The following is a 26,663-nucleotide window of genomic DNA, read 5'->3' as shown; positions in this document are numbered from 1 at the left end:
CGGGGCGCGGCCGGGGCGGGGGCCGGGCTGGCTGCTCGCCTCGCACTTGGGTCTCTTCCCCCGTCCCACGCTGCCCGCGGGTGGGTTGGGGGGATGTTTCGCGGAGCCCCCGCGGCCGACGCGGGGACGGGGGGGGCGGGGAGGGGCGGCGGCGAGCGCGGCTGGGGGGTGACAGAGCGGAGGGGCGGGGGAGGGGGGCTTGTTCTGGGCTCTTCGGAAATGGGAGGTGGCTAAGGCGGGCAGCGGTCGGAGCGATGGGAGGGCGGCGGGGCAGAGGCGGCGGCGCCTGAACGCGGGGTGCACGGCGGGAGAGGGGGCGACAGAGCCGCGGGGCGGGGGGGGGCCCCGCTCCCCGCCGCACCCCCCCGGAGCCGCTGCCCCCGCCACCGACCGGTTATTCCGGAGACGCGAGAGGAAACGAGGGAGCGTGGAAAAGGAGGAGGGAGGAAAGGGGAAAAAGGGGGGGGGGGGGCAGCGTTTAAATCCCTTCCCCCCGCTCCTCGCCGCCTCCATTCCTCCCTTCATTCGACCTCCCCTCCGGAGCCGCCGGTGAGTCCTTCGCCCGCTCACAGCCGCTCCCGCCCCGCTTGTCATTTTCGCCCACTCGCCGCATTCTTCCGCGGGTGGTTTTTTCCCTCCGGTCCGTCTATCGGGAGGGGGGCGAAGCGGCGGGGGCGGGAGGCGACGGCAAAGTTGGGGGGGGGGGGAGGGCGAGGGCGGGATGGCGGTTAACCCCCGCGGCGCTGGGGAAGGGCCCCCGGCGGTGCCTGCCCCGGCGTGGATGCGGCGAGGGGCTGGGAGGGTGCCGGACCGCCGCGGGTCACGGAGGTTCGGCTCGGCGGGGCGGGGGCCCCCATCGGCCCCATCCGGCTCCCCGCGGCGGCGTGTCCCGGCCGCGGCTGGGAGCGCTCGTAAATCACCGGGGGGCGCTGCCTGCCCCAGTCCGCCCGGGGCTTGTTTGCCTTGGACGGCGGCAGCGGAGCGCCTTCCCTCCGGAAAAGGGGGGGGGGGGGGGTGGTGGTCGGACAGGGGGCTCCGCGCCCGCCGCGGGGGTCCCGGGGCGGGGACACCGCCCTGCCGCGCACCCGGGCGTGACGTCACTGCCCGCGGAGCCCCCCTTCCCTGCAGCAGAAAGTTCGGCGGGGGCAGGGGGGTGAGTGCCCGGCGGCGGGGGGGGCCGGGGCGAGGCGGGAGTTCCGAGTTTGCGGCCCGGCGCCGTGCGGGGAGGAACGCACAACAGCGCGGGGGGGGGGGGGGGGGATCAGCCCGCACGCTGCCTGCCGGGCCAGCTCCCGCGCTGCCGGCCCCCAAAGCCGCCTCCGAGCGGCCCCCTCCTCCCGGGAGCCGTGTATTGTCCCTGCTTTCCCAGGTGCGGCTGGGGAGCGGGCAGGAATATTTGGAAATAATATTTCCGTCGGGATCTGACCGCTGAGAAGTGTGTTTGCTCCCCTTCTCTTTCTGTGGCAGGCACGGGTGGGATTCAGCCCCTCCCGGTGCCACCCTCGACCTGGGGACCTGCCGCCCTCTCCTCTGAAACTCCAGGTTGCTACTTGGGGACCAGGGAGCGGGCAAGACCCGTAGGGCTGAGCGGCATCAGGATGGCATTTGTGCTCCCTTTGAACGGGCCGAGATCCCTCGGTGTGTCGGGCTGGCTGTCCATTTGCGATTTAGGTTTTTTGGAGAAGTGGCGTCTGTATTTCCCATGTTGTCCTTCTGGCTGTGCCATCGAGCCGGTGGCGGTTCTGCCCCGCTGGCTTCTGCAGGCTGCTGCCCAGCGAATTGCCGATTGTATTTTGCCGAGTGGCCGCTGTGCTGTTTGAAGTGGCAGCCATTTGGTCACCGTGGCATTACTTTACACACTGCCTTTGGTTGCCGTTGAGTTCTGCCTTCGTAGCTATTGTATGTTCCTGAAGTTGCTTTCGAGACAGGCAATGTCATTCTTGGCATTTGTCTCAGTGCTGTGGCTGCCTTGACTTTTGCAGCCAGTTACTTAGTTGCCGGGATGGCTACTGTAAGAATTTCTATGGCTTTTGTCTGCAGGTTCTGTTTTGCAGTGCTGTGGTTCTTGGGGAACAGCATGTCCTTACCAAGCTAGCCACTCAAATCTGTTTTCCTTATCTCTGATTGTATTGGGTGGATTGCATGGGAACTGCTATGCTTTCCAGCATTGAAAAAGTGAGGAGAAAGTAGTGGGCCATTATCCTAAGGTGTGTAGCAGGAGAGCAGAGGAGAAGGAATTGGAAATGCCATTCACTTTGGGTCCACCTGAATGGTGGAGCATGGTTACACACCGTGCGGGTATGCTTATGCCTAAAGCTTCAGAGTTCAGCCATGACTTCCCACCAGAATCAATGTGTTGGTTGCAGGGCATCAGCCAAATCTGTGCCGGTTTACCTCAGTTTCATAACCCAAATCCCACAGTTGTTTCAGTTGAAAGCTAGACCCTCCTTTCTTCTAAGCCCGAGGGTATTGTGCATCAGTGCTGTGCTGCACATGCGTCCTGAGGGGTTGGAGCTCCAAGATCATTACCCATGGATGGGACACTTGTAAATGTGAATGGTCAAATTGTTTGTTGGAGTGAATCTCATCCTTTTTTCCCTGTTTCTTGGCCAAGTTGTTATTTTTATGTTTGGTATTGGTGACTGCACAACCAATCGTTTGTGTATTTCCCATACTTCTTGGGAATGATCTGGTCTTTCAAACCAGACTTTTCCAACTGTGATTCATGATGGAGTTTTTCAAGTATGGCCATTAAGAAGTGAACATATAGTACCATGATTCATGCTGGAAACGATAAAAACTCTCCAAACATTTGAAAATTAAATGTGCAGTGAATCCTAATGAAGAAGATTAACGGGTTTAACCTGCTGCGATGGCCTGCCTTTACCTCTCTTCATATGCATTTACCTCCTCCCCCAGATTTTGTACCCTTTGGATATCTCTGAAAGGTTCTGGCATTCTCACCTTTAGGTTTGCCTGCACGAGGAATTACAATCAAGTTTATTGTGGCATACTTGTATTCCAAAATAATACTGGGCATGCAAGGAACTATGATTCTATAGCATAGCGGGATCACTATACTAAAAGCAACCTGATCTGTATTTTTCTTCAAGAGGGGGAGCCTTTATTTGTAACTGAAATGAATCGGGCAGGTTTTGCTCTTCCCAAAGTTCAGCCTCTGTCACTCCTTATATATGTTCCTGATTCCTCCTGGAGCTTCCCCATGTTCGTCAGCCTTTTTCTGCGGCGTGGAGTTGAGAGGAGCAATCGCTGTGGAATACAGAGCTGTGTGGGGAAGGATATTTATTCACCAAATCGGGGGTGTAATACCTTTGCAAATGCAGTCTCTGGAATTGGTCTGAGCATTTATTCAGCTGTACCCCTCCTTAAATATCTACCTGAATGTTTACCCAATCTTATATTTTGCCTCTTTGGGTGTCTACCTTTTCTTCTGAGAACCTGGTTTCCTCCTCTGTCAGGCTCTATCTTCCGCAGTTCTGTTTTTTCTTTCTCCCATTCTCTTTTGGACAAAAAAAATTCTGGCCTCCAGTGGATTTTCTGATCTCTTTTTTCCTCCATTAGGGGATGCTGTGGAAGTATGAAGTATATTTCCTGCATTTATCACTTCATCTCTTCCATCTGTACTTCTTGAGGACTGTTCCTAGTGAAGTACAGAATAGTAATGCTTTACAAATTTCTTAAAGGCCAGAGGAGAAGGCAGCACAAGTTCTGAGTGTGTTTAAAAGTGGAGGCATCTCTGAAAAAGTCATGTTCTTAACCAACTGAACTACACCTAGGGTATGTATTCTCTGCAGAATTAATTCATGTGATCACTGCCCAAGTCTGGTCACAGCAGATCAATTAACATGAACATGAGATGCTGCATCTCAGTGCCTTACCTGAGTTATGGAAGCTGCAGCAGTGCCCAAGACACGTGTTGCCAGGTTGGCCAGGTACATGTACCATTGCTCTTTGTGTCACGCTGAGCTGAACACCAGAGAATCTTTCTGTCCTTCCAGTCACGTGGTGGGCAACTGTGGGCCTAGAACCCATGTCCTCAGTGAGAGGTGTATGGAGAACGATGAGACAGAAGGGCATGTTTCCAGCTCAAGTGGTTTGAGCTTCACCTCTCTACCTTAGTCTGGTTGGCTGACTGGGGCTTTGAGCGTTTGGGGGTGAGGATTTGGTGTATGTTAAAAGTTTACACAGGCCAATTTTGTGAGGAAGCGATCCCTCCAGAAGTATTGCCTTGCTTCCAGTTCTGACAATGCTCCTGCGGAAATCTCTGGCAGTCTGTTTTCTGTGTTTGTGGTGGCAGCAAACACTGATTTGTTATTGTCTCCTGTAAAAATACCAATGTTTGATTGATTGTGATTGATTGTTGTGTCAGTATTTTCACCTATAAACCAAAGGGTAACTGCAATATCTTCTCCAAGCAATTTTATCCAATGATGGTCTGTCTGGGCTTTGCTGAAGAAGGGTAGCGGGTTGCTTTCAATCTTCCTTCATGTTGCCTGCCCTCCTGACATTGTTCATCGTAGGTCAGTTTAGCTGGAAAATTTTAGTCATGTACTTCCCTGCCTTACAAGGCACTTAGTGATACTCTGTTTCTTCCACAAGGTCTCTCTGTGTTACATATCACTTAACTGAAGGTTGCATTTGAGCAACCTTCATCTCTTTGGACAGTGGATTGGATATACTGTGTGTGTATATATATATTTATGTGTGTGTGTATATATTGCAATATATATAATAGTCTGTATAATACAGTATATCTTACATAATACATAATGTTATATCTTATATTAAATTTTATATTGAAACATATAGCGTAGTGTATTGGATATAAATTGTATCTATTGCATAGTATTTGGATATAGTACTGCTTTTCTTTCAGGCAGTGCAATAGATGAAGTGATTTTCCTCAGAATTATTCAGAGTTTGCCAGACACATGAAGAAGGTCCACCCTCTATGAAGAGTGGTTTGTCCAGTCATGATTATCCATCAAGCTTTCCTCATACGTTGCTAGACCATTGCTTTCAAAGTACATTTGCACCCAGAGCTGGACCCCATCACCTCTTGGCCAACCTCTCTATGAGTGCTAATGACTTTAGTGTTGAAAAACCTGTTCTGATCAGCTGGCTGGTCCTCTCCCCTGCACAGCACATGGTAAGGAATGTCACCTGGAGGTCTTTGCAGAAAATATTAGAGTATTTATTTTAGAATAAAATAAAAAAACCCCTTAAAGATTTCCAGTGATACACTAGATCCCTATGCAAGTTTTTCACGTGATTGATTTCTCCTACTTTTCAGATTTTGCACTGCTTCTGTGTGGAATTTGTCTAGCTTCAGCTAGATCTGGGGTCTTTGTCTTGTAGGTTAAAGAGCCCTCTGCTGTCAGAAATCTTCTCCCTTTGTAGTACTCATAGGCCATGGTCAAGTTGCCTTTTAACCTTTTCTCTGATAAGCTACATATATTGAGCTTCTTAAGGCTCTTACTGTAAGGGGGAGGCATTACCAGACTTCCTTCTTGTTCTTTTTTGGAAGTTTTCAATTTGTCAGCATCCTTTTTGGAGTACGCAGGTAAAAACTGCACGCACTCCTCCCATAATGGTCCCACCAATCCTATATATAGTCAGGTAAAAATCATCTCTCTATTCCTGCTCCTGAAGAGTATTCCTCTCTTTATGCACTGGTGGGTTTCATTCATTCAGGAATAGCCCCCTAAGAAGTCTTGTGCTGGGAACTCGTGTTCAGTTTGGTATCAGCTGTTAATTACAAGGTCTTTTCAGAGCTTCTGTTTATCCTTGGATCTTCATCCTTGAAAGCTTGATGTAAAAAATCTTCCATAATTAAAGCACTTGTCTTTCTGTGTGACCCTGTTGCAGCAGTAACGCCAACTGGTCTGTGCCAGTGTTTCTATTTCATCATTTACCATCTCCTCTGACTCAGCACCACCTGCAAACTTTACCCATGTTTCTGCAACCTCTGTTCACCTAGTGCCTTCACCAATTACCAATGAATTCCATGATGGGCCGCTGTGGCCTCTCAGTGGTAAGCTTTGGGGGACTTGCTTTTTGACAGTGGATCCATGGGTGAGGTCTTTTTGCAGGGACAGGTCATGCTTGTGCCATAGCTGCGCACCAAGCTTCAGCCCACAGGTTGTCACATGCTGCTTTACAGAGATTACCCAAGGCATTAAAAATATCTCAGGCAGTGGTTTCACTTGCCATCATACCTTTTCTCCTGGCAGTCCAGTCTGAGCCTAATTTGAGATCAGTCTCTGGGCTCAAGTGCCCACCTGAGAGGTGGAGGCCTGTGTCTGTGGTCTGTGAGGTAGATTCTGTATCTGTAGGTGGTAGCACTTTGGCATGAATTGCTTGTTTTGAATTCTCTTGGGATTGGGGAGAATTTTATATACTTGTGACTTTTAATCCTTTGTTGTATTGTGTCCCGGAAGATCTTGATTTAGCCATAAACATAATGTTTTCTGATTTCATAAAATCGAGAGAACTAGAGTAATACTTCACCATGAACTTGGTGAAGTATGTAAGACAAAACCTCCCCTTCCTCCCAAGCACTGGCACAGGTTCCCATGGAGGCTGGGGAAACTCTGTTCTCTGAGGTGTTCGTGACAACCTCATCTAGCTTTGCAGTTTACTATGAACAGGGGGTTTGAGTGGAGACCTTCAGCGATCTCTTCCCATGTAAATCTTCCTGTGACACACCGTTGGGTTTCCCTTCCTTCAGCCCTACAGGCGAGGGCAGGATCATCCCACTGGCCACTTCTGTAGACCAAGGAAAAGCTGTGGGATCCCAAGCAAGGGAGTGACTCTAAGCTTATCAGTGTCTCAGGTCTGCTGTACGATTTTTTCCTGTGCCCATCTCCCTGGCCCCAGTTCACTCCTTTCCTTCTCTATCTGTCTGTCCATCTTCTTCCTGTTCAGACACTTGCCCTTTGCAGAAATGGCTCTCGTGTTGGCTTCACTGTCAGTCGTGAATCCCTAGAAACACAGAGTCAAAAGGGCTTCCTTGGGCACCATGCCAGCTACTTTCTTTTGCAAACTTGGTGAATTCTACCTTAATGATTTTCTTTTGCCCCTGTTATGCTCTGTGTCCCTCAGCATTCTGGAAACTGCTTTCTGCACCTTCTCCAATCCACTTTGATCTTTCCTGATGCTGGGTAACTGAAGCATGGTCTACCAGAGGATGTCTAACAAGTGCAATGTCTGCTGGCATTAATACTTTTTCTCATTGCTTAATAATACCTTGCATGATGCCTTCAAAATAACAATGGTGCCCATAGCTCTCCTGTGATTAATAAATCTCTCTCTTCCTCAGCACTCCCTACTGATGAGCAGAAGTTCTTAAGGCAGGTGTGCTTGTCAATTCTCTTCAGTGTATCACTCAGCACTTTGTACTATTGAATTTGTTAAAAACATACCAGTGACCCTGCTAGGTCCATCTAGTCCAGAGTCTGCTGCTCCAGCAGTGGTCACTGCCAAATCCCTAGGAAGCAGTGTGAATTAAGGCAAGCTTATGTGCTGTTTTCCTCTGATGCTCCTACAGCTTCCAGCTGTTTTCAGCAGAGCAACTGCCATAGCTGGATGTGGTTTCTCACTATTCGGTAAGCACCAGTTACTTTCTCTTGCATGAAACTCTCCAGTCTCCCCTTAAGTCCATGCAAACTTCTAGCACCCATAGTGTCCTTTGATTGGAAATTCTGCAGCCACCCATTTCAGGAAGAACTATCTCTTTTTGTTTGTTTTGAACTTGTTTCTTTATGGCGTTATGTGATGGTCCTCAGTTCTTATACTGGAAAAGACAGTGAAAAATTATTTCCCATGCAACCTCTACTTTTCATATATGGTTTTACAGTGCTTGATCACATCCTCACTTAGTAACCCTTTTCTCTGGACAGAGATGTCTAACCCACTTAGTCATGCCTCTTCGTTGCCCTTTCTAGTTCCTATGGAAGGAGCAGGACTGCACACATGTTTCAAGATGTGGGAAAACCATGGATTTGTGCAAGGGCATAATACCATTCTTGGTTTTGTTTTCAGTTCCTTTCTCAGGAATTTCTAGCGTGTGGTTTGCTTTCTTGATGGCTGCTGAATGCCAAGGTGATATTTTTATGGATCTGCCTTTCATATCCCAAGGGTATCACTCTTGAGTTGCACTGGTCAGCTTAGAGCCCATCATTTTATATGTGGAGATGGAGTTGTTTTTCCTCTGTGTGCATTGCTTTACGTTTATCTAGATTGAAGTTCACATGCCGTTTAATTGCCCAATCACTCCTCTTCGAAAGTCCTTCTACAGTTCTCCTCAGTTAGTTCTCATTCTCATTATTACCCTCGTTAATTTACTCTCATCAGCCACATTGGCTTCCCTTTGCCCTTTTTCTATATCCATCCTGTTTTTGCTTCTTTAGTGTTTTATTCTCTTAAATTCTCTCTTAAATCATGATCATCTGCGATACTGACAGTGTCTCCTAACTTAATGCCGTTGGGAGGTAGGACATTGATCCTTGTGAGGATCCAGCAGGCTTTCTTCCACCTAGCCTGATACTTCCGCACTTCATTCATTCAAATCCATTTGCAGAGTTTGATCCTTCTAGCTTCTTCTCTACACTCTGACTAGTTTGCCTGGGACTGAGGGCTCTGAGCAAAGTCATATCCTTGCCCGGACCTCCCTCTGCCGGCTTCAGGATGATACAGGTCTTGGCAGTTTCTGCCAAGGGGATGACCATGCTTTTCACTGGTCTGTTACTGAAGGGAGGGATGGATGATGTAGCTGCCCTTACTTTGGATTCAGCTTCTGGTTTCCTGTGATCTTATATATGTCCTGCAGCTGCAAGTTACCAGCAATTTTCCCCAGTAAATACTTGCAGCAGAAGTCTGGAATCATGATGGGTTGACAGGTGGATAACTTTATGTACCAACAGTGAGGAGCTGTGGTACATGGAGTCACGGTCACAAGCTGCAACAAGGAAATTACGACTGGTAGTGGATGTTTCAGCACTGGAATGGGTGTCCAAGGTCAGCTGGGGAATCTTCGCTCCTGGAGATGTTCAGGACTTGCCTGGATGAGGCCCTGAGCAACCCTATCTAGATTTGGGGTCTGCCCAGCTGTGAGCAGGAGTTTGGACCAGAGACCTGCAGAGGTCCCATCCAGCCAACATCTTCCTTTGAGTCTCTGGGCAACTAGCCTGTGATGTCTTTGAGTAATTTACTTTGCATTCCTTAGTAAAGGGACATCTATATATAAAAAGAGGGGTGTGAAGTATTACAATAGACCCTTAAACCCTAACAGCTCCACAGGTAAGGTGTGCTCAGGCGTTGCAAATATAGAAGATGCTGCACTTCTTAAAATAGTGAGTATGGAGAGTGTGATGTGTCCTTCCTCTGCATCATGCGTCCGTAGGCCTCCATCCCACTCGAAGAGGGAAGAGCCCAGTGCGTTGCGTTTTGTGATCCTCCACTGGGCTCTGCCAGCCTGTGTCTCCAAGAGATCCTGAGGCCCTCCTCTGGGGAGACTGAATGATTCTTCTGAGATTTTTAAGTAAATCTGTTACATACCTACAGTCATTTTAGTGTGCCCTCAGGAATTGTTTTACGATTAACGTAACCTTCTTTAGTACATCTAACCTTCATTTAGTGAATCAAACTTTTATTTTCAGTTGTTTCTGCAAAAATTAATATCATCTTCTATGCTGTAAATTCAGCTATTGTTAAATGCATGAATGTTTTTATTATTTATTACCTCGCTTTAGCTCTAATTGGTTTTATTTCACTCTGCTCATAGAAAATTTTTTTTTTCTCAGATATGTTTTTCATTGAATGGAGGTTCCAGAATTACAGCTTTCATACTTAAAATAACGTTCTTACCTCCTCACGGTTGTGCAGAATTAAGAAAACAAAGCATTAATATAGACTTAATAAAATGTAAACTGGCTTTATTTCCTAAGACTGCCAGCACTCTGCACGTTTATTTTTAGTACTCTTACTTGGCACTCTTTCCTGAAATGTGAACATTTTAATTTTTATTTATCATTTTACTGGGGAGAAGGAGCACCTAGGTAGCATGACAAGTGAATTTGTCAACAAGTACTGTTGACAAATAAGTCAACAAGTACATATGAGAAAAGAATTAAAGCTATTGGCTTGGATTGAGTCTGGGAGGTATTATTTTAGGCATAGAATAATAGAATGGTTTGGGCTGGAAGGGACCTTTAAAGATCATCTAGTCCAGCCCCCCTGCCATGAGCAGGGACATCTTTCACTAGATCAGGTTGCTCAAAGCCCCATCCAACCTGACCTTGAACACTTCCAAACACGGGGCATCCCCAGCTTCTCTGGGCGACCTGCTCCAGTGTCTCACCACCTTCATTGTAAAAAATGTCTTCGGTATGTCCCATCTAAACCTACCCTCTTTCAGTTTAAAACCATTGTCCCTTTCACTACAGGATATGGTAAAAAAGACTCTCTGTCTTTCTTATAAGCCCTCTTTATATATTGAAAGGCTGCAATAAGATCTCCCCAGAACCTTCTCTTCTCCAGGCTGAACAACCCCAACTCTCTCAGCCTTTCTTCATAGGAGAGCTGTTCCAGCCCTCTGATCATTTTTGTGGACTTGCTCTAAGAGGTCTATGTCTTTCTTGTGCTGGGGACCCCAGGGCTGGATGCAGTACTCCAGGTAGGGTCTCACCAGAGTGGAGTGGAGGGGCAGAATCACCTCCCTCAACCTGCTGGCCATGCTTTTTTTGATGCAGCTCAGGATATGGTTGGCTTTCTGGGCTGCAAGTGCACATGGCTGGCTCATGTCCAGTTTTTCATCCACCAGTATCCCCAAGCCCTCTACAGGGCTGCTCTCAATCCTTTCATCCCCCAGCCTGTATTGATACTGGTGATTGCCCTGACCCAGGTGCAGGATCTTGCACTTGGCCTTGTTAAACTTTGTGAGGTTCATATTGGCCCACTTCTCAAACCTCTCAAGGCCCCTCTGGATGGCATCCCTCCCCTCAAGCGTATCAACTGCACCACTCAGCTTGGTGTCATCTGCAAGCTTGCTGAGAGTGCACTCAATCCCACTAAGTCATTGATGAAGGTATTAAATAGGATTGGTCCTAATATGGACCCCTGAGGGACACCACTTGTTACTAGTTTCCACTTGGACATTGAGCCGTTGACTGTAACTCTTAGGATGTGGCCATCCAGCCAATTCCTTATCCATCAAACCCGTATCTCTCCAGAATGTTGTGGGGGACTGTATCAAAGGCCTTACAGAAGTCAAGGTAGGTGACATCCATAGCTCTTCCCTTGTCCACTGATGCAGTCACTCCATCGTACAAGGCCACTAGATTAGTGAGGCATGATTTGCCCTTGGTGAAGCCATGTTGGCTGTCCATAATCACCTCCCTGTCTTCCATATGCTTTGACCTAACTTCCAGGAGGATCTGCTCCATGATCTTCCCAGGCACTGAAATGAGGCTGACTGGTTGGTGATTCCTAGGGTCCTCCGTATTACCCTTTTCAAAAATGGGTGCAGTATTCTCTTTTCTCCAGGCACTGGGACTTTACCTCACTGCCTACCGTGCCTTTTCAAATATGATGGAAAGTGGCTTGGCAACTACATCAGCCAATTCCCTCAGGACCCTGGGGTGTATCTTGTTGGGTCCCATGGACTTGTGTATGTTCTCGAACCTTGTCTTCTCTTACATACAGTGGTAGATGTAAATCAAGAGGGTTCATTCAGCTTGTCTATTAGAGTATGCGTAATTTGCCCTTCAGTACAGAATGAAGTTTCTGAAAGCACACATAAACATTTCATAGTGACTCATTTTATGCAATATTTTGATGATAGAAGAATCCAATGATATTCTGGTACTTGCCAATATAAAATCAATTTACTCATAGAAAATTACAAAAATTGACAACTGTCACTGGTACCTGAAGTCAGGTACTTAGCCATTGGGAAATGTTGTACTTCAGGTTGTCCGATTGCAGTATTTTGGATGAAACTGTGTGTTTTCAAGACACTAACAGTTGTTGATCCTGATTAAATTTCTGGGAATTTTCCTTTCATTTTATAAAGGAAGGAAATGGAGACAGGAATGAAAAAACTATTGCCTGGGACCGTCGTTCACTGGGCAGTATATATAAATATGCCAGCTTCTGACTTCCCACCCACGGTGCATGTCCCCTGGCTATACTGCTCCAGTGGGGACTCCCTTCTGAGTGATCTTTACCTGTCAAGAGTGATCCATTGGTTATCATCCCATCTCACTTTCAGGACACTGCCCAGCATCTGCAATGTGTTAGAAAGCAGCTGTGTTTGTTTTGCCACCCTGGTTCTGCCCTCCGGTGCTAACCCGTCCCTTTGCAGAAGGGGGAAGAGAAAAACCAGGATGGGAACACAGAGCTAATGAATTGGAGAGAAACAGACTCAGTTTAATTCTCACATCTTACAACTTCTAAATCCCTCTTTGCAAGCCAAATGCCTTTGATTTCATGTAGGATTTTGGATGTAGTTCCTACATTTCAAAAAAGGACTTAAGGAATAGTCACTGTGTATTTCAATAGTTCCCAACTGAAGAAAACTAGAGGTTTGAACTGCAGAACATCTGTACTTAGACTAAAGGAGGAACTGACTCCTTACTCCAAACTTATTTTCCATGGACTGGCATCTAGTGGAAGATAATGCTGGCTATGTCTATAGTAACAACACTGGTGCACAGCACTGGCTGTCCATTACCATGGCATTCCTTTGTATGGTCTTTGCTCTATGCCAGCGAGTGCTCTCCCAGATGATGCCTGAGTGTGGTTTAGGAGTTAGCGTAGGACCATGCCAATTGCCAGTGGCCAGGTTAGATGTGTCCATCCCCTTTTGGAGAGTAGGAGAATTTTGCCATCCAGATGCAAGCTGTGTAATGCCATTCACCCCCAGGACCAGAGAACAGGCACTGTTCCATTTTATTTAAAAGTACAGATGCTGTCAAATTGCCCTTTCTTGCAGCATTTGTGGTTCCGATGGGTGGCAGAGTTTTTAATTAATTTTTTCTTTGAGACTGAATGATCCAGCCATGCACCTTGACATCTTTGCACTCAGTACCTCCAACTAGGTATATGGTCTACCAGACAATGCCTAGGCAGAGCCTCGGTGGAGGGAGGAGGCTACATCAGTGCTATTCCTCTCCACCCCCAAATCATCACTGGCTAGCTCAGGGTGGTCTCCTGTGTCACGTACCAGTCACGTTCTGCTTGCTGCACCTCCCCTCCTGCTTGGACCAGATCTGAATCCACCTGAGATTACTGGAATACAGTTGGAGAAGATCAAGAGTAGTAGAAAATAAAACCAAGTAAATGTGGTTGGTTTTTTTTTCCCCTAGAGAGGAGTAATACAAAAGAAAGGGAAGAGGATATGGTAACTATTGGCAACTGAGTACCAGTAGCTAATCTCAGTGAGGACTGGATCAGGCCTTAAATGTCTGCTAGCTAAAGAAACGGTGGTGTTAGCTCTTTTTCTTAAGTGGCATGGATGCTGGGAGCTTTCAGCTCTCCCTTCTCCTGTTACTGGCCCCAGGGAGGGCTAGCTGGACCTTAGCTGGCTTTTAACCTTCTCAAGCAGACTGGAGGCCCGGACTCAGGCTGCCCATCCTGGAGCTTGCTCTGCCACTGTGCACCAGCCAAAGTGACAAAACCCTTCAGCCCTCCATGGATTTGGAGGCACCTCCCTGACTTCTCTGTCTCACTGGAAACTGCCTCCCTGCTGTTGGGACATGTGCTCGGTGTACCTGTGTGTGCAGCCCCTGCATGTGCAAGCCTTTGGGGGCACATGACTCATTTGTCATTTACAGTCTGGGCCAAGCCCCTAAACACCATCCCAGACAACTTGGTCCTGTTCCCATTTCCTCTGCTTCTAGGAAAGTTTATTTTCTCAGATCCTCAATCTGATGTGTAAATGCTATCCTGAGCCAAGGACAAACATTCACCCAACTTTCTAAGAGAGACCAAGGGTATATACTTAAGTAGGTAAATCAGTTTTGTTACCTGTGAAGAGTTGTTCCACACTACAGCCTGGGAAGGAGAGAGCTTATCTGTGTTCCTCAATAGAAGAGGAACTGGAGCCCATGATCTCCTGGCTGCCTGTGCAGGACAGTCCACCTTTGGCAAGGAGAATTACTTGAAGCTGGGGAGGAGGAGGAGGGGGGTCCATTTTGGATCCCACATGGGGATGCCTGTTGAGTGTGTGTTGCTCACAGGAGACTGCACCAGAGCTTACACGAGAATATGGAGGGGTTTGGGCAGTAAGCCAAACCAGGCTGGGTTCTATGAAATGCAAACAGAAAAATAGCAATTTGCAATGCCTCATAACTCAGTCAAACCTGTAAAGGGCTTCACAAGGCCAGGAAAAGGTTATCCCTTTGACAGCAGCCCTGCCAAATGTCTCATTTCCTTTCCAAAACCACAGAGCCCTAAGAACTCTTCGGAGACATTTACAGGGATCTTTGGTGACGGGAAGGGTTAGGTGTAACTTTGTTAATTGTCAAGGCTCACACTGCAAGCTTTTATTTCATAGATGTTAAAATTAGAAGGCAGCATTGTGATCCTCTCATCTGGTCTCTGACATAACAGTTGCTGTACTGAGCCTAATAATGTGTGCATCAATTCTGTTATATATTTCAGAAAAGTCTTCACTCTCTAAGTGATAGAAACTTCTGCCCCAGTGGTTAATTTATGTCTACCGAAACATACCTATTTGTTTCTGGCTTTGTTTGGTACTGCATATTCAGCGGTTGACATAAATACCGAGTTGGTATTTATTTTAAAAAGGGAAGTTTCAGTATGTGGTTGGCTGCATGCTATTTCTCTGACTTACTTCTCTGGAACGAAGACCATAATTGTCGTTACAGGGTTACTGGAAAGCTGAAGTGAGACCTATGCGCTGCATTATGATGTTTGGTTCTTTGGTGTGGGAGATGTGGGTGGCATCCCTGTTGAATGTAAAGAGCAGTGACATATTGTTAATGTGCTGTTGCTGCTTCTGTGTGTTCAGAGCTGAGCTAATACTTGAAGGTTGCCAACATGGTGTGTGTTGAAGTTGAGTTAAATTAGGATCGCCTTACTTACAATGTTTGTCTCATGTAAGAAATGTTAATTCTAGATGCTTATCTAGAATAGCATCAGTGTAACTGGCTGAATTAGCAACCAAAGGCCAAAGTATGACAGAAATATAAGGCTGTAAAACATGTCAGCTGGTAGGGATTAGGAGAGTGCTCTGCCTCCATTAGGTCAGTTATAAACCATCGTGAGCTATTTTTCTATTAAAGAAGAGGTCTCAGTTAATGAATTGTTGTGTGTGGAAATTAACGCTGGATGAGTCCCCCGTGGCTTTCATGATGAGGGTTAAATAAAATATTAATGAAATTAAAACCAACAGTCCCCTGCTCTTCCCAGGTACCTTCCAGATGGGTTTCTCTAAGCATTGGTCAGGAAAGATGTGGAGCCGCACAAGAGACAGGCCAGTGTCATTACTCCCTTTTCACAGGCAGGGAGATGGATGCACTGGAAAGCAGTGACCCCGGGGCCACACAGTCCAGCAGCAGGGCTGCACAGGAGGCCCAGGAGTTCTCCTATCTGGTGCCTTTGCTCTGATCCCTGGTTTCAGCTCCCTTCTCAGAGAAATGAAAGTACATCCAGACTGCTCCTGCACTGGCTGGCTAGAAGCCAATCTTTCCAGGTCTGGGATGGCCTTCAGGAGTCCCAAATCTCAAGTCTTCTTTTACTTATTCACAGAACTTCCCTGTGCTTCCAGATCAGAGAATATAACCCAGAAGATGTCTATCTTTTCTCCTGATTCCTCATCCACAGGACACATTTCCTTGTCTTGCAGATTGTCCATTCCAGAGGCCAAGTATAGCAACTTGAATGACAGGCTGGGGAAGGACAGTCTCTTTTTGGTTACACCTGCGCAGCACAGTGCAGTGCAAAAGATCTTGAGCTGGATGGAGCCAAGCAAACTAGCTTCAGGAGCAGCATCCCTGAATCACATCAGTCCAGTTCCCAGGCTGGCACAATCACGGTGCTTTCATACTCTAAACTAGGAATTGTGTGGCGTAACAGGGTGTTAAATATCTATATTGCTTTTGGACATAGCACAAAGCTGTAAATTTATTCAGAGGGAGCACAGAAATCTTCCCACTGCTGCAAAGTGTAAGGATGTACTCTGCATCTCTGGGCGTCACTCTTATGTGGTACACTGAGAAGCAGTCCAGTGTATGGAGAAGAAAGAGACCTAGGCAGGCACTCCAGGCTAAACAGAGTTGATTCTGTTTGCGTCATGCAAAAATCAAAGATCAGTGCATTTTCTCGCACCTATTTGTGTACGTTGGACACCAAACAGCCTAAGCAAGATTTGTCACATTTTCTGCATAATGTGCTGGTGCATGTATGCACGTGCATATGCTCTGGAGAGGGCAGGGCTGTATAATACCCCTTCAGCAAAGGCCACTGGGGGCTCATTATGCAGAGCTAGCTAATAACAGCACATGGCCAGTTAAGGATAGTGTAACTTACTGCACTGACAACAAGTGCAAAGAGGAACTTACGAAGTCAGAAAAATTGTCATTAGGAACATTTTAAAATGCTTTCCCATTATTTTTTTCCCCTCTCTCTCTGAAGATCAGATAAACAATGAAATGGAAATACTAAAATTATTTCAGAGGACAATCAACATACTGATAACCATTCCTCCCTGCTTCCTCCAAAAAACTGGAGGACTGCCTGCCTCACATCCTGTGGGTATCACTCCTAAAAATTGGAAATCAAATGTGAAAATGTGACAACGGCCAAATCTTTTCCCCCTCTGATGGGGAAGTTTATTGCATTTTTGGTGAAGATCTTTGCATCTGTAAATAATAATTAAGTAATAAGTTTGTCATATTTCTATAGCAGACCACAAAAGGATGTCCCGCAGTCCACTCACTCTTTCTCCCCTCTCATCTCCTTGTCTGCCTTTCAGGATTCACCAGGATCTTGTTGCGTTGCTGGTGTAAGCCCCCCTTCCAGAAGAACTGCTCTTGCCCGTCTCCACCTCCCCAGGAACGGCTGAAGTGGGGTGCGGAGTGATAAAAATTTATGTTTTCATCAAACCGCGCCAAGGAGAATGGGGGTCCCACACCCAAAAGAATGAAGACACGACAGAACAAGGACTCAGTACGTGAGATGGGAGATGGGGGGTGGGACACCAGAGCCAAGCTGGAGCTGTGGGTTGGGACTAAGGCTCACAGCAAAGCTTGTGGACATGAGTTTAGAGTTTGGAGTGCCAGGGGTTCAGGGGCTTTGGGAGGCTGGGGACAGGGCAGGAGTGGAGGGAGATGCAAAGCAGGACTGATCCAGTGATCCCGCTCTTGTTAGATGTCAATGCGGAGTGGACGGAAGAAAGAGGCTCCAGGGCCCCGAGAGGAGCTCAGGTCACGGGGTCGAGCTTCCCCTGGGGGCGTCAGCACCTCCAGCAGTGATGGAAAGGCTGAGAAATCCCGGCAAGCGACAAAGGTAGTATAAGCTAGTACATGAGCGTGGGGTCCCCGAGGACTGCCCACACCGGGTAGGATCTGTTTGGGGATCCGGGGACACAGACCAGGAGGGGATCCACTGAGGAACCAATGCTGGGTTAGCTCTCTGGAATGGGTGGGATCCCTCTTTCCTCTCATCCTCAGCATCTCATACTTCCCATCATCTCCCAAGAACTGGTCTTCAGTCTCACCAGCCCTTTTTAGCTCTAATTTTTGCCACATTCTGGCTCAGTGTTGCACTGCTAAGCTCTGTCATGGCTGTGTCTCACCTACTGCAGTCTGTGAAGGTCTGGCAGGGTGGGAAGTTTCCCCATGACCCTCCCACCTCCCTGTTCTCCTTTCTCTTGCAGAAGGGCCGGGTGGAGGAATCCTGCACCCCCAAGGGCAGCAAGCAGGGCCGAACAGAAGAGATCTCGGAGAGTGAAGGGGAGGACACCAATGCTCCCAAAAAAAACAAAACCGAGGTGAGTTGTCCCTGCTGTGATTGCTGGCATGTCCTGAGTCCAGAGCAAAGGATTCTCCTGTTCCCTACCTGTGCTGCTTACACCCACCTGGCTTGGGGTTCCCGCTGCTCAGGAGCCCTGGCACCTTGAGTTTCGCACTGCAGCTCTTCCAACCTAAATGGCATCTGCCTGGCTACAAAAACACCACCAAGAGTGATGACTGAGCAGATGGAGGCTCTTCCGTCTCTTTTGCCTTGTCGGCAGGGGACTGCCACACCCTCAGAGCTGGGCACGTGCCCTGCCTTTCCTGGCTCAGTGGCAAGAGCCTGGCTCTGCGCGCAGCTGCTGGTGCACAGAGCCTCTTTTGCTCCCCCAGAGCAGTGTGAAATGGAGGTGCTTAAGTCGTGGTGGGGTCTGGGTGATGGTTGTGCAAAACCTGATTACGCACACGCTCTACATAGTTGTGGCGGGGCTTTTCCAAAATGCTGACAGCACTGAGTTGGATCAGTGGTCGGACAGTTGGAGGAAGACTCAGCTCTTGTGCTTCACAGTTCACCGTTAGCCTGTTCAGGGAACTGGCCTTGAAGGCCTGCAAACACGGGGATATTTGCTTATGTTATGAGGTCATTGTAATTAAACCACTGTGGTTACATCTATGTAATTTGTCCACGTGGACACTCCGTTCAGCTCAACAATGATCTTTTTTCAGTTCAGCCTCTTGTAAGCCCTGAGGCTCAAGGGTGGCACTCACTAATTGTCCATGCTAACTGTTGAATCACCGATGCTTCATTGCTTGAGGCGAGAGGTGGTGGGGAGGAGCAGGGATTGGGAAGTGCAGGGGGGACATCAGGAGGTAAGGAGTGGGGCAGCCAGAGGAGGAAATGCTTGGGGTGGGGGGCCGGAGGGGAGTGGGTCTCCTCACTGAGGGAGAGCCCTGCAGGGACAAGAAGAGCGATTCTTGGTCTGGGGGGGTGTACTGGGCTGTGCGGGGTGCACTGTGGTGCATGCTGCTCCGTGCCACCTGGGGGTAGCACTGAATCATACTCTGGCCCATCACCGGTGGTGGTCGTGCTAGGACCTTTCATATCTATTCACTCTCAACCTCATCTGTAACAGTTCCTGCCCTCCCTCACTGCCTCTGTACGCAAGGGGCCCATTGTTACCTCCTTCCTGAGTGTGTGATGCTCCTGAAGGACCCGAGAGCACTTGAAATTGCTCCAAGGGGAGGCAGGAGGACTGGTGTGATTTCTACCTTGCCAGACGATGTCTCCTTCCCTCTGTGGCATTTTCTAGCGCTGGCAGAGAAAGGTCAGAAAGCAAGTTCTCTGGGAACTTGAAGAGTATTGTGCATGGTCTAGGAGGCCATATAACATCTCTCTCCTTTTTCCTACTTCAGGAGTTGCCCTGCCCTCCATCCCCATCTGATGTTGACAGCCTTGATGGCCACAGCTTCAACGATGAGATGAGCAGTGACCCACGGGACATTGACCAGGATAACAGAAGCACCTCACCCAGTGTCTACAGCCCTGGCAGTGTGGAGAATGACTCTGATTCCTCCTCTGTGCTGTCTCAGGGACCGTCTCACTCCTACCACCACCCTCCACTCTTCCCCCAGAGCCCGCCGGTAGCTCCCCCTCCCGACAGCCTGGCCCGTCCACCTGAGCCCAGCTTTGGGCTCCCAGGCGAGGTGCACCCCCAGGGGCCCCCCACAGGGAGCTACCACTCCCAGCTGGAGGGCCAGGCCACCCGCATTTTCCAGGCTCAAGCCCCGCAAACACCCGCCTCCTCCTCCTCTGCTGTTGCTGCCCCTTCTGCTCCCCCTTCCTCCTCCTCCTCTTCCTCCTCCTCCTCTGCCCATGCTCCGCTTTACCCTACGGCCAATGTGGTCCAGGTTGGGGCCAAAATTGCCGGTGGAGTGGGGGGGCTCCCAGCACCAGGGGGTCGCGAGCAGACCCTCAGTGCCAAGCACAATCCGCCACCCACCACCCCCATCTCGCTGACATCGGTGGTCGGGGGGCTCCCCCCTCAAAAGACGCCCCCAGCCAACCCTCCGGCCGCCCCCCCAGCTTCGGCCCCTTCCTTCCCCCATGTCTCCGCCAATCTGCCTCCTCCTCCAGCCCTGCGCCCACTCAACAACGCGGTGGCCGCCTCCAGCTCCCCGGGGATGGTGGGGCAGGCCCTGAGCGGCCACCTTCCCTCGACCCACGGGATGGGGCAGGACAAGACACCGGCCCTGGCCCCCTCCCGCTACCCCTATGCCCCGCCGCCGCTGCCGCCCTCCAGCTCCTCGGCCCAGTACCCCCAGCCCTCCCCGGCCCAGCCCCTGCCCAGTTACAGTGCCTCCTATGGCCACTCCTTCCCCCCGCCCAGCGGCCTCTCCGTGTCCAGCCAGCCCCCCAAGTACACCCAGCCCTCCCTGCCCTCCCAGCCCGTCTGGAGCCAAGGGCCGCCCCCGTACAGCCGCCCGCTGGGCAACACCGGGAACCACCCCGCCGCCCCCTTCCCCGGCCAGCCCCCCCATCACCAGCAGCCGCCCCAGCAGCACCACCACGGCCACGGGAGTGGCGGGGGGGTCTCCCCAGCAGCGGCAGCTCCCCCCCAGCCCCCCGGGGGTTACCCCCACGGCCTGGAGTCAAACAGCCATCACCCTTCCCATGCCACCTACGGGCTGCGCCTCTACCCTCCCCACAGCCAGGCCGCTTACAGCCAGGCTGCCTCGGCTGCCGCTGCAGCCCCATCTTCCTCCTCCTCATCCTCCTCCTCTTCCTCCTCGTCCTCCTCCGCCGCCTCTTCCCAGGGAAGCTACCCCGGCATGTGCGCTCACCCCCCGGGGCAGAGTCCTGCCACCTACACTTTCCCACCGCCACCGCCCCCCTCCCCTGCCCATGGGGCTGGCCCTCCGGTCACTTCCGCTGCCACTACGCTCTCCACCGTCATCGCCACTATGGCCTCCCCGTCCGCGGCCCCCTACAAGACCGTCTCGCCCCCGGTACCCCCCTCAGCCGTGGTCCCCTACGGGAAGCGGGCAGCCTCCCCCCTCCCCACCTTCCAGCCGCCGGCCCCCTACAAGCCGGGTTCGCCCCCCGCTTCCTCGGCCGCCCCTTTCCGGGCAGCCACCCCTCCCGGCTACCGGGTGGCCTCCTCCCCCGTGGCAGGGGGCTACAAAGCCCCCTCGCCCGCCCCCTCTGCCCCACCGCCCCTGCCGGGGAACATGGCTGCCCCGGCCCCCCCGCCGCCCCCGCTGCCCCTCAGCGCTGCGCAGATAAAGCAGGAGCCGTCGGAGGAGTATGAGCCCCCTGAGAGCCCTGTGCCGCCTGCTCGCAGCCCCTCGCCGCCCCCCAAGGTGGTAGACGTGCCAAGCCACGCCAGCCAGTCAGCCAGGTGAGGGGGGGCTGCGGGAGGGATCCGGGGGGTGTCCCCAGGCTGGGGAGGGACGTCTGGGCAGGGAAGGGGAGGTCACCCCGAGCGTGGGGTGCAGCTGTGCCCTTTTGCCTTTTTTATGATGCTCTTCCCTTTCCCACAGTGCTGGGCTCAGCTTTGCCTGCCCCTGCCCCTGCCCCTGCCCCCGCCCCCGTCCCCATCCCCATCCCCATCCCTGCTCTCCAGCCTCTTCTGCGCTGACAGGCTTTGCCTCTCGCCCCCAGATTCAACAAACACCTGGACCGCGGCTTCAACTCCTGCTCCCGCACGGATCTGTACTTCGTGCCCCTCGATGGCTCCAAGCTGGCCAAGAAAAGGGCAGACTTGGTGGAGAAAGTGCGGCGAGAGGCTGAGCAGAAGGCGCGGGAAGAGAAGGAGCGGGAACGGGAGAGGGAGCGGGAGAAGGAGCGGGAGCGGGAGAAGGAGCGGGAGCTGGAGAGGAGTGTGGTAGGTCTGGGGGTCCTACTGCCGCAGCGCAGCTGGGGTGGATGCTCAAGGACCCCCTTGGCCGCTCCCTGCTGGGACCCTGATGCTGGTCTCTCTGCTCTTTTGCAGAAGATGGCCCAGGAGGGCCGGCCAGTTGAGTGCTCGTCCCTTGGGCCAGTTCCCCACCGCCCCTCCTTCGAGCAGGGCAGTGCTGTAGCGACTGTTCCCCCATACCTGGGCCCCGACACCCCAGCTCTGCGTACCCTCAGCGAATACGCACGGCCCCACGTCATGTCCCCCAGCAACCGCAACCACCCTTTCTACGTGCCACTGGGTGCGGTCGACCCAGGCTTGCTGGGGTACAACGTGCCAGCCATCTACAGCAGTGATCCAGCGACACGGGAGCGAGAGCTGAGGGAGCGGGAAGCCCGTGAACGAGACCTGAGGGACCGGGACCTGCGTGAACGTCTCAAGCCCGGCTTTGAAGTCAAGCCAGCCGAGTTGGAGCAGCTCCATGCTGTGCCAGCTGCTGCCATGGATCCGTTCCCACGCCATGGCGGCCTGAGTCTGCAGACGGCCCCTGGCCTTCATCCTGCTTTTCCCTTCCACCCAGGGCTGGGCCACTTGGAGCGGGAGAGGCTGGCGCTGGCAGCCGGCCCGACCCTTCGTCCCGACATGTCCTACGCCGAGCGCTTGGCGGCTGAGCGCCAGCACGCCGAGCGGGTGGCAGCTCTCAGCAATGACCCTTTGGCCCGGCTGCAGATGCTCAATGTGACACCTCATCATCATCAGCATTCCCACATCCACTCCCACCTCCATCTCCACCAGCAGGATGCCATACATGCAGGTAAGGACCCCTTGGTGGTGGTGTCCTGCACAAAGCCCTGCTCTCCCTCCTACTGCGCCCTCATTGTGCTCCCTCCCTCTGGCCCTGGGGAAGCCCAAAAGCTGCCGAGACTAGACTTTCAGGCCCCAGATCCACCTCTTCAGCCGGAAGAGGTCAACACCATGGTCATTCAGCCTTGCCCTCGCTACTATCCCACCAAAGACACTGACATCTGTTGCAAGTATTGAGGCGTCTGTGAGTTTGCTGCTTAGTGGTGAGCAGAGTTGTTTGCACCATGTCCTTTAGTTCTGGATCTCTGGGGGTGCAATATGAGTGCTGGGGTCCCACAGGCTACCAGGGTGGTGGTGCTGTGGACTGCATCCCTCACACTGTGGTCTGCAGAGGGAGTGGGAGCCCTGCTAAGAACACTTTTGAGAGTATCCTTAGGACTAATGAAATGTTGGTTCTCTGGTTTGTTCCTATGGCTCTTGCTGCAGATGCTGGAATGGGATGGGAGAGAAGATGGGCTAATTGTAAGGAACTGGAGGCTGCTGTCCTTCAGAATTGAGAGGTGGTCCCTTCCATTTCCACATCCTACAGGAAAGCAAAGTAAAAAGTTTAGGGATGAAAATCTTGGGGAAGCAAAGCCCAAACTACAATACAGTAGGAAAAAGTGCTGTGCTTGCTCAGGTACTGTGAGTGGTCAGTGGGATCTGGTGGCAGAGTCACAGACAGACACCCACTCTAAGCAGCTGCAACTACTTAGAGATTGCATCCAGTACAAATGAATGTCCATTCCCCCACGCTCCGTAGCTGGGCATCTCCAGCCAGCACTCTGGAAGTGAGTCCAAAACATTGGAAAGAGCAGTTTTCATATAAATGGTACCTTGCATTTCAGCCTTAGATAGTACTTGCAAACTTGAGTGCCTGGCACTGAGCATCTGTGCTGGGTGAGACCTGGAAATGGAAGCACCCAATATGAGTATGCACGTGAGTGACAGCCAAGCTGGCAGATAGGCACGATACTGTGTTCAGATGTGATTGCAGAGCAGGTCCTTGCAGAATCGACTTTAAGGAGCAGTGCTTCTCCCTGAGGAGTGTAGGGACACAGCTATGCCAGGCTGGTTCATGTGAAATTCAATGCAGGCAAAAAGAGTAACACTCAGAAGGACATGGTACTGTGTTGTCTAGCCCTGAAATCATTCCGTCCCTAACACACGTCTCTTTCCATGTGTGTTTTGTTGTGCCTTGCGCCTTTCTCCGTGTTACCTCTTACAAAGCACGGGACAATTATCTTGTGATATCTCTTCTTCTCAGCCTCAGCCTCTGTTCATCCTCTTATCGACCCACTCGCCTCGGGATCACACCTCACCCGGATACCATACCCAGCTGGAACCATCCCCAACCCTCTCCTGCCTCACCCTCTACATGAGAATGAAGTGCTGCGCCACCAGCTTTTTGGTAAGGATGCTCACAGGGACTGCTAGTCTGAGCGGCTGGACTGCTGCCTTGGAGCTCTGCTGGTCTGCTAAAGAGCATCGGCAGAGCTCCAAGGGGCAGGGTGGTCATGAGGGGTCACAGGACCAAACTGAGGTCTATTAAACAGAGTTTTGGCATAGCGTAGGACAGGCCTACACTATCAGGGGATGAGCAAGTCCTGCACATGGGCAGGGCTGGGAAAGGAAGTGCAGTAGAGTCTTGACTGAGCTGTGGGGCCATGGGAGAGGATGCAACTGTTACATTAACTTGTTTATTCTCTGTTTTGTCTTTGGCTGCAGCTGCACCCTACAGGGACCTGCCAGGCTCTCTCTCCGCGCCCATGTCAGCAGCACATCAGCTCCAGGCCATGCACGCGCAGTCAGCTGAGCTGCAGCGCCTGGCTCTGGAACAGCAGCAGTGGCTTCACGCCCATCACCCTCTGCACAGCGTGCCGCTCCCAACGCAGGAGGATTACTACAGGTGCATGGACCTGCTCTCTCCATGGCACAGGGCGAGCAGACCGCTCTGTCCTCACAAGTATACCTCCAGGCCCAGCCGTGGCCTGGGGGTGGCAGAGGCAGTGGGGACAGGGAGGCGTTGCCCCTGAAGTGGGTGATTCGGCTTGAGCCTGCACCTGGGATCAGGGATGCCTTGCCAGTGGGGCACAGCTGTGGGCTGGCCACCAGGAAGGTCATTCCTGGCAAGTGGCTGTTCGATGGCTAATCTCACGTGGAGTCTCAGCTCCTCTCCTCTGGCAGAGGGGTAAACTTGCATGTTTCACCCATGCTAATACAGTTATGACTAACTAATACCCCTGCCAAAATACCAAACGTTCGCAAGGGTTGGATGCTTTTGCCAAGACGAGGCTTTCACAAGTGCATGAGGAAGCACGCTGGGAAAGAGAGAGGTGCAATCTTGTACCTTTTCGATAGCATCTCCTACTTCAAGGATTTGCAAAACTTCCCAAGCTAGCAGTGTCATGTGGGTCTAGACTAACAGAAGGCAGTGGGAGATACTAAATTGCCTTTTTCTCTCTCACAATCACCTTGTTCCTCTTCTGTGTCCTAGCCACCTGAAGAAAGAAAGTGACAAACCCCTTTAAATGGACTTCTACTGTCAACGTGACATCATCATGTCTTTCTCTCAAGAGGAGCAATCAATCAACCAAATCCTGGGGGAGGGGAAGCTGCAGAGTGACACATCCTGATCCCACCATGCAGTAGAGTGCAAGAGAAGATGGGACAAAAAGTACAGGATGGCATCCTGGGAGCAGAAAGTGGAGGAGAGAAAATGGGGAGGGACTGAAACACCACTAACAGACACGAAACAATCGGTACGTGATTTCAGCAGAGCTCTGAAGAGAACAGAATCAGCATTGCACAGAGCTCAAAAAGACAAAGACTGATGTGAATTCAGGATGGCAGCAGCTCCATCCTTTGTTTTGGGGGAACAGTTGCATTAAATAAAAAAATGCAGAGCATTCCAGGACTTCAAATACATGATGCTGCTGCCTTTTCTGCTTCTGTGAGGAGGAGGTGTGGTCAAGAAGTAACTCAAAACCCAACAGAGCCTTTTTTCAAGATGCTTCCTCATACCCCACCCCCCTTTAGGTGTAAGATACTGCTTAGCGATACAGAAAAGCAACGTGGAACTTTTTCAGATTAGCCAGAGTGGCTTCTCATTCTCCAACATCCCTTCAGATGCAAACAAAGCATTACGGGACCCCTTCAAAAGCGGCCGATCCTGCCTACAGAGGGACTGGTCCTAGCCATCGGGGTGCAAAGCACCACAGACTGTTTGCAAGATGGTGGCTGTGCTTTCCCACAGCTGACGGGAACGGGCACAGCCACGAGGTGCAAAGCACCACGAGACTGTTTTCAAGATTGCAATCACCACCATGACCCCTTTGAGCCCCATGGGGAGAGCTGATGTGGCCGAGCATACTGCGTCCTGGGACTGTCTTTAAGACGGCAGCTGCCCCTTTCCCCTCACCCATTCTAATTGATGTACTTTAACTCATGCACATCCTATTAGACGTGGCAGTTTTATGTAGCAACTTGTGACTCCCTAGCCCCCGCGTGCGTGTCTGATTTCACAGTTGTATCTCTCGATTGGTCCCCGTATATATATTTACTTAACCATTAAAAGGAAAACCAACCAACAACCCAACTATGGAGAAACACCCAAACAAAGTTCCCCACGCACTCCCAAGCCCCAACACACATTCTAATAATTTATATATATAAATATATATATGAAGCTCTTAAAAAAGAAAAAAAAAAAAACAAACAAAAAAACCCTTCCAGAAACAGACTCCGTTGTGTTAATTTCTTTTTACTGGGGCAAAGAGGGGACCTCACCGTGCAGGGCTGCAGCTCGCCTTGGGAGCGGGCGGAAACATGCACTCTCCAGGCAGGGGGGTAAAAGCCGAGGCTGCTGAGAAGGGCTGGGTAGCCGGTGCCTGTCGCGGGGCCGCTGGGAGCGGGCACCGCTTCA

General features: G+C 50.9%; 1 protein-coding gene across 3 annotated transcripts; it reads left to right on the top strand.

Moving 5' to 3' along the window:
* The first annotated feature begins 248 nt into the window (after window positions 1-248).
* On the top strand, window positions 249-26,488 carry ATN1 (atrophin 1). 3 transcript variants are annotated; one of them, XM_075510662.1, is made up of 10 exons: window positions 249-549; window positions 17,021-17,214; window positions 17,416-17,553; window positions 17,924-18,037; window positions 19,413-21,397; window positions 21,661-21,883; window positions 21,992-22,709; window positions 24,006-24,149; window positions 24,467-24,647; window positions 25,236-26,488. In XM_075510662.1, the coding sequence occupies exons 2-10, from the start codon at window positions 17,137-17,139 to the stop codon at window positions 25,267-25,269; spliced, it is 3,615 nt and encodes a 1,204-aa protein (XP_075366777.1). In that variant the 5' UTR covers window positions 249-549; window positions 17,021-17,136; the 3' UTR covers window positions 25,270-26,488. The 3 variants fall into 3 exon arrangements, with proteins under 3 accessions (XP_075366777.1, XP_075366796.1, XP_075366786.1); XM_075510681.1 differs by lacking the exon at window positions 249-549 and having other exon boundaries at window positions 17,173-17,214; XM_075510671.1 differs by lacking the exons at window positions 249-549; window positions 17,021-17,214; window positions 17,416-17,553; window positions 17,924-18,037 and adding an exon at window positions 19,207-19,324.
* Window positions 26,489-26,663: the final 175 nt, after the last annotated feature.

The sequence above is a fragment of the Mycteria americana genome, chromosome 1, assembly GCF_035582795.1.
Source record: "Mycteria americana isolate JAX WOST 10 ecotype Jacksonville Zoo and Gardens chromosome 1, USCA_MyAme_1.0, whole genome shotgun sequence".
Taxonomy (NCBI): Eukaryota; Metazoa; Chordata; class Aves; order Ciconiiformes; family Ciconiidae; genus Mycteria; species Mycteria americana.
Note: the sequence above shows the minus strand (reverse complement) of the source record. Positions and strands in the feature narration are given on the sequence as shown.

Excerpts from the sequence above, each read along its gene's own strand:
- ATN1 (XM_075510662.1), top strand. The coding sequence starts at position 17,137 with ATGTTTTCATCAAACCGCGCCAAGGAGAATGGGGGTCCCACACCCAAA. Across the intron at positions 22,710-24,005 it reads GCAGGATGCCATACATGCAG|CCTCAGCCTCTGTTCATCCT; the intron begins GTAAGGACCCCT and ends TCTTCTTCTCAG. Across the intron at positions 24,150-24,466 it reads GCTGCGCCACCAGCTTTTTG|CTGCACCCTACAGGGACCTG; the intron begins GTAAGGATGCTC and ends CTTTGGCTGCAG.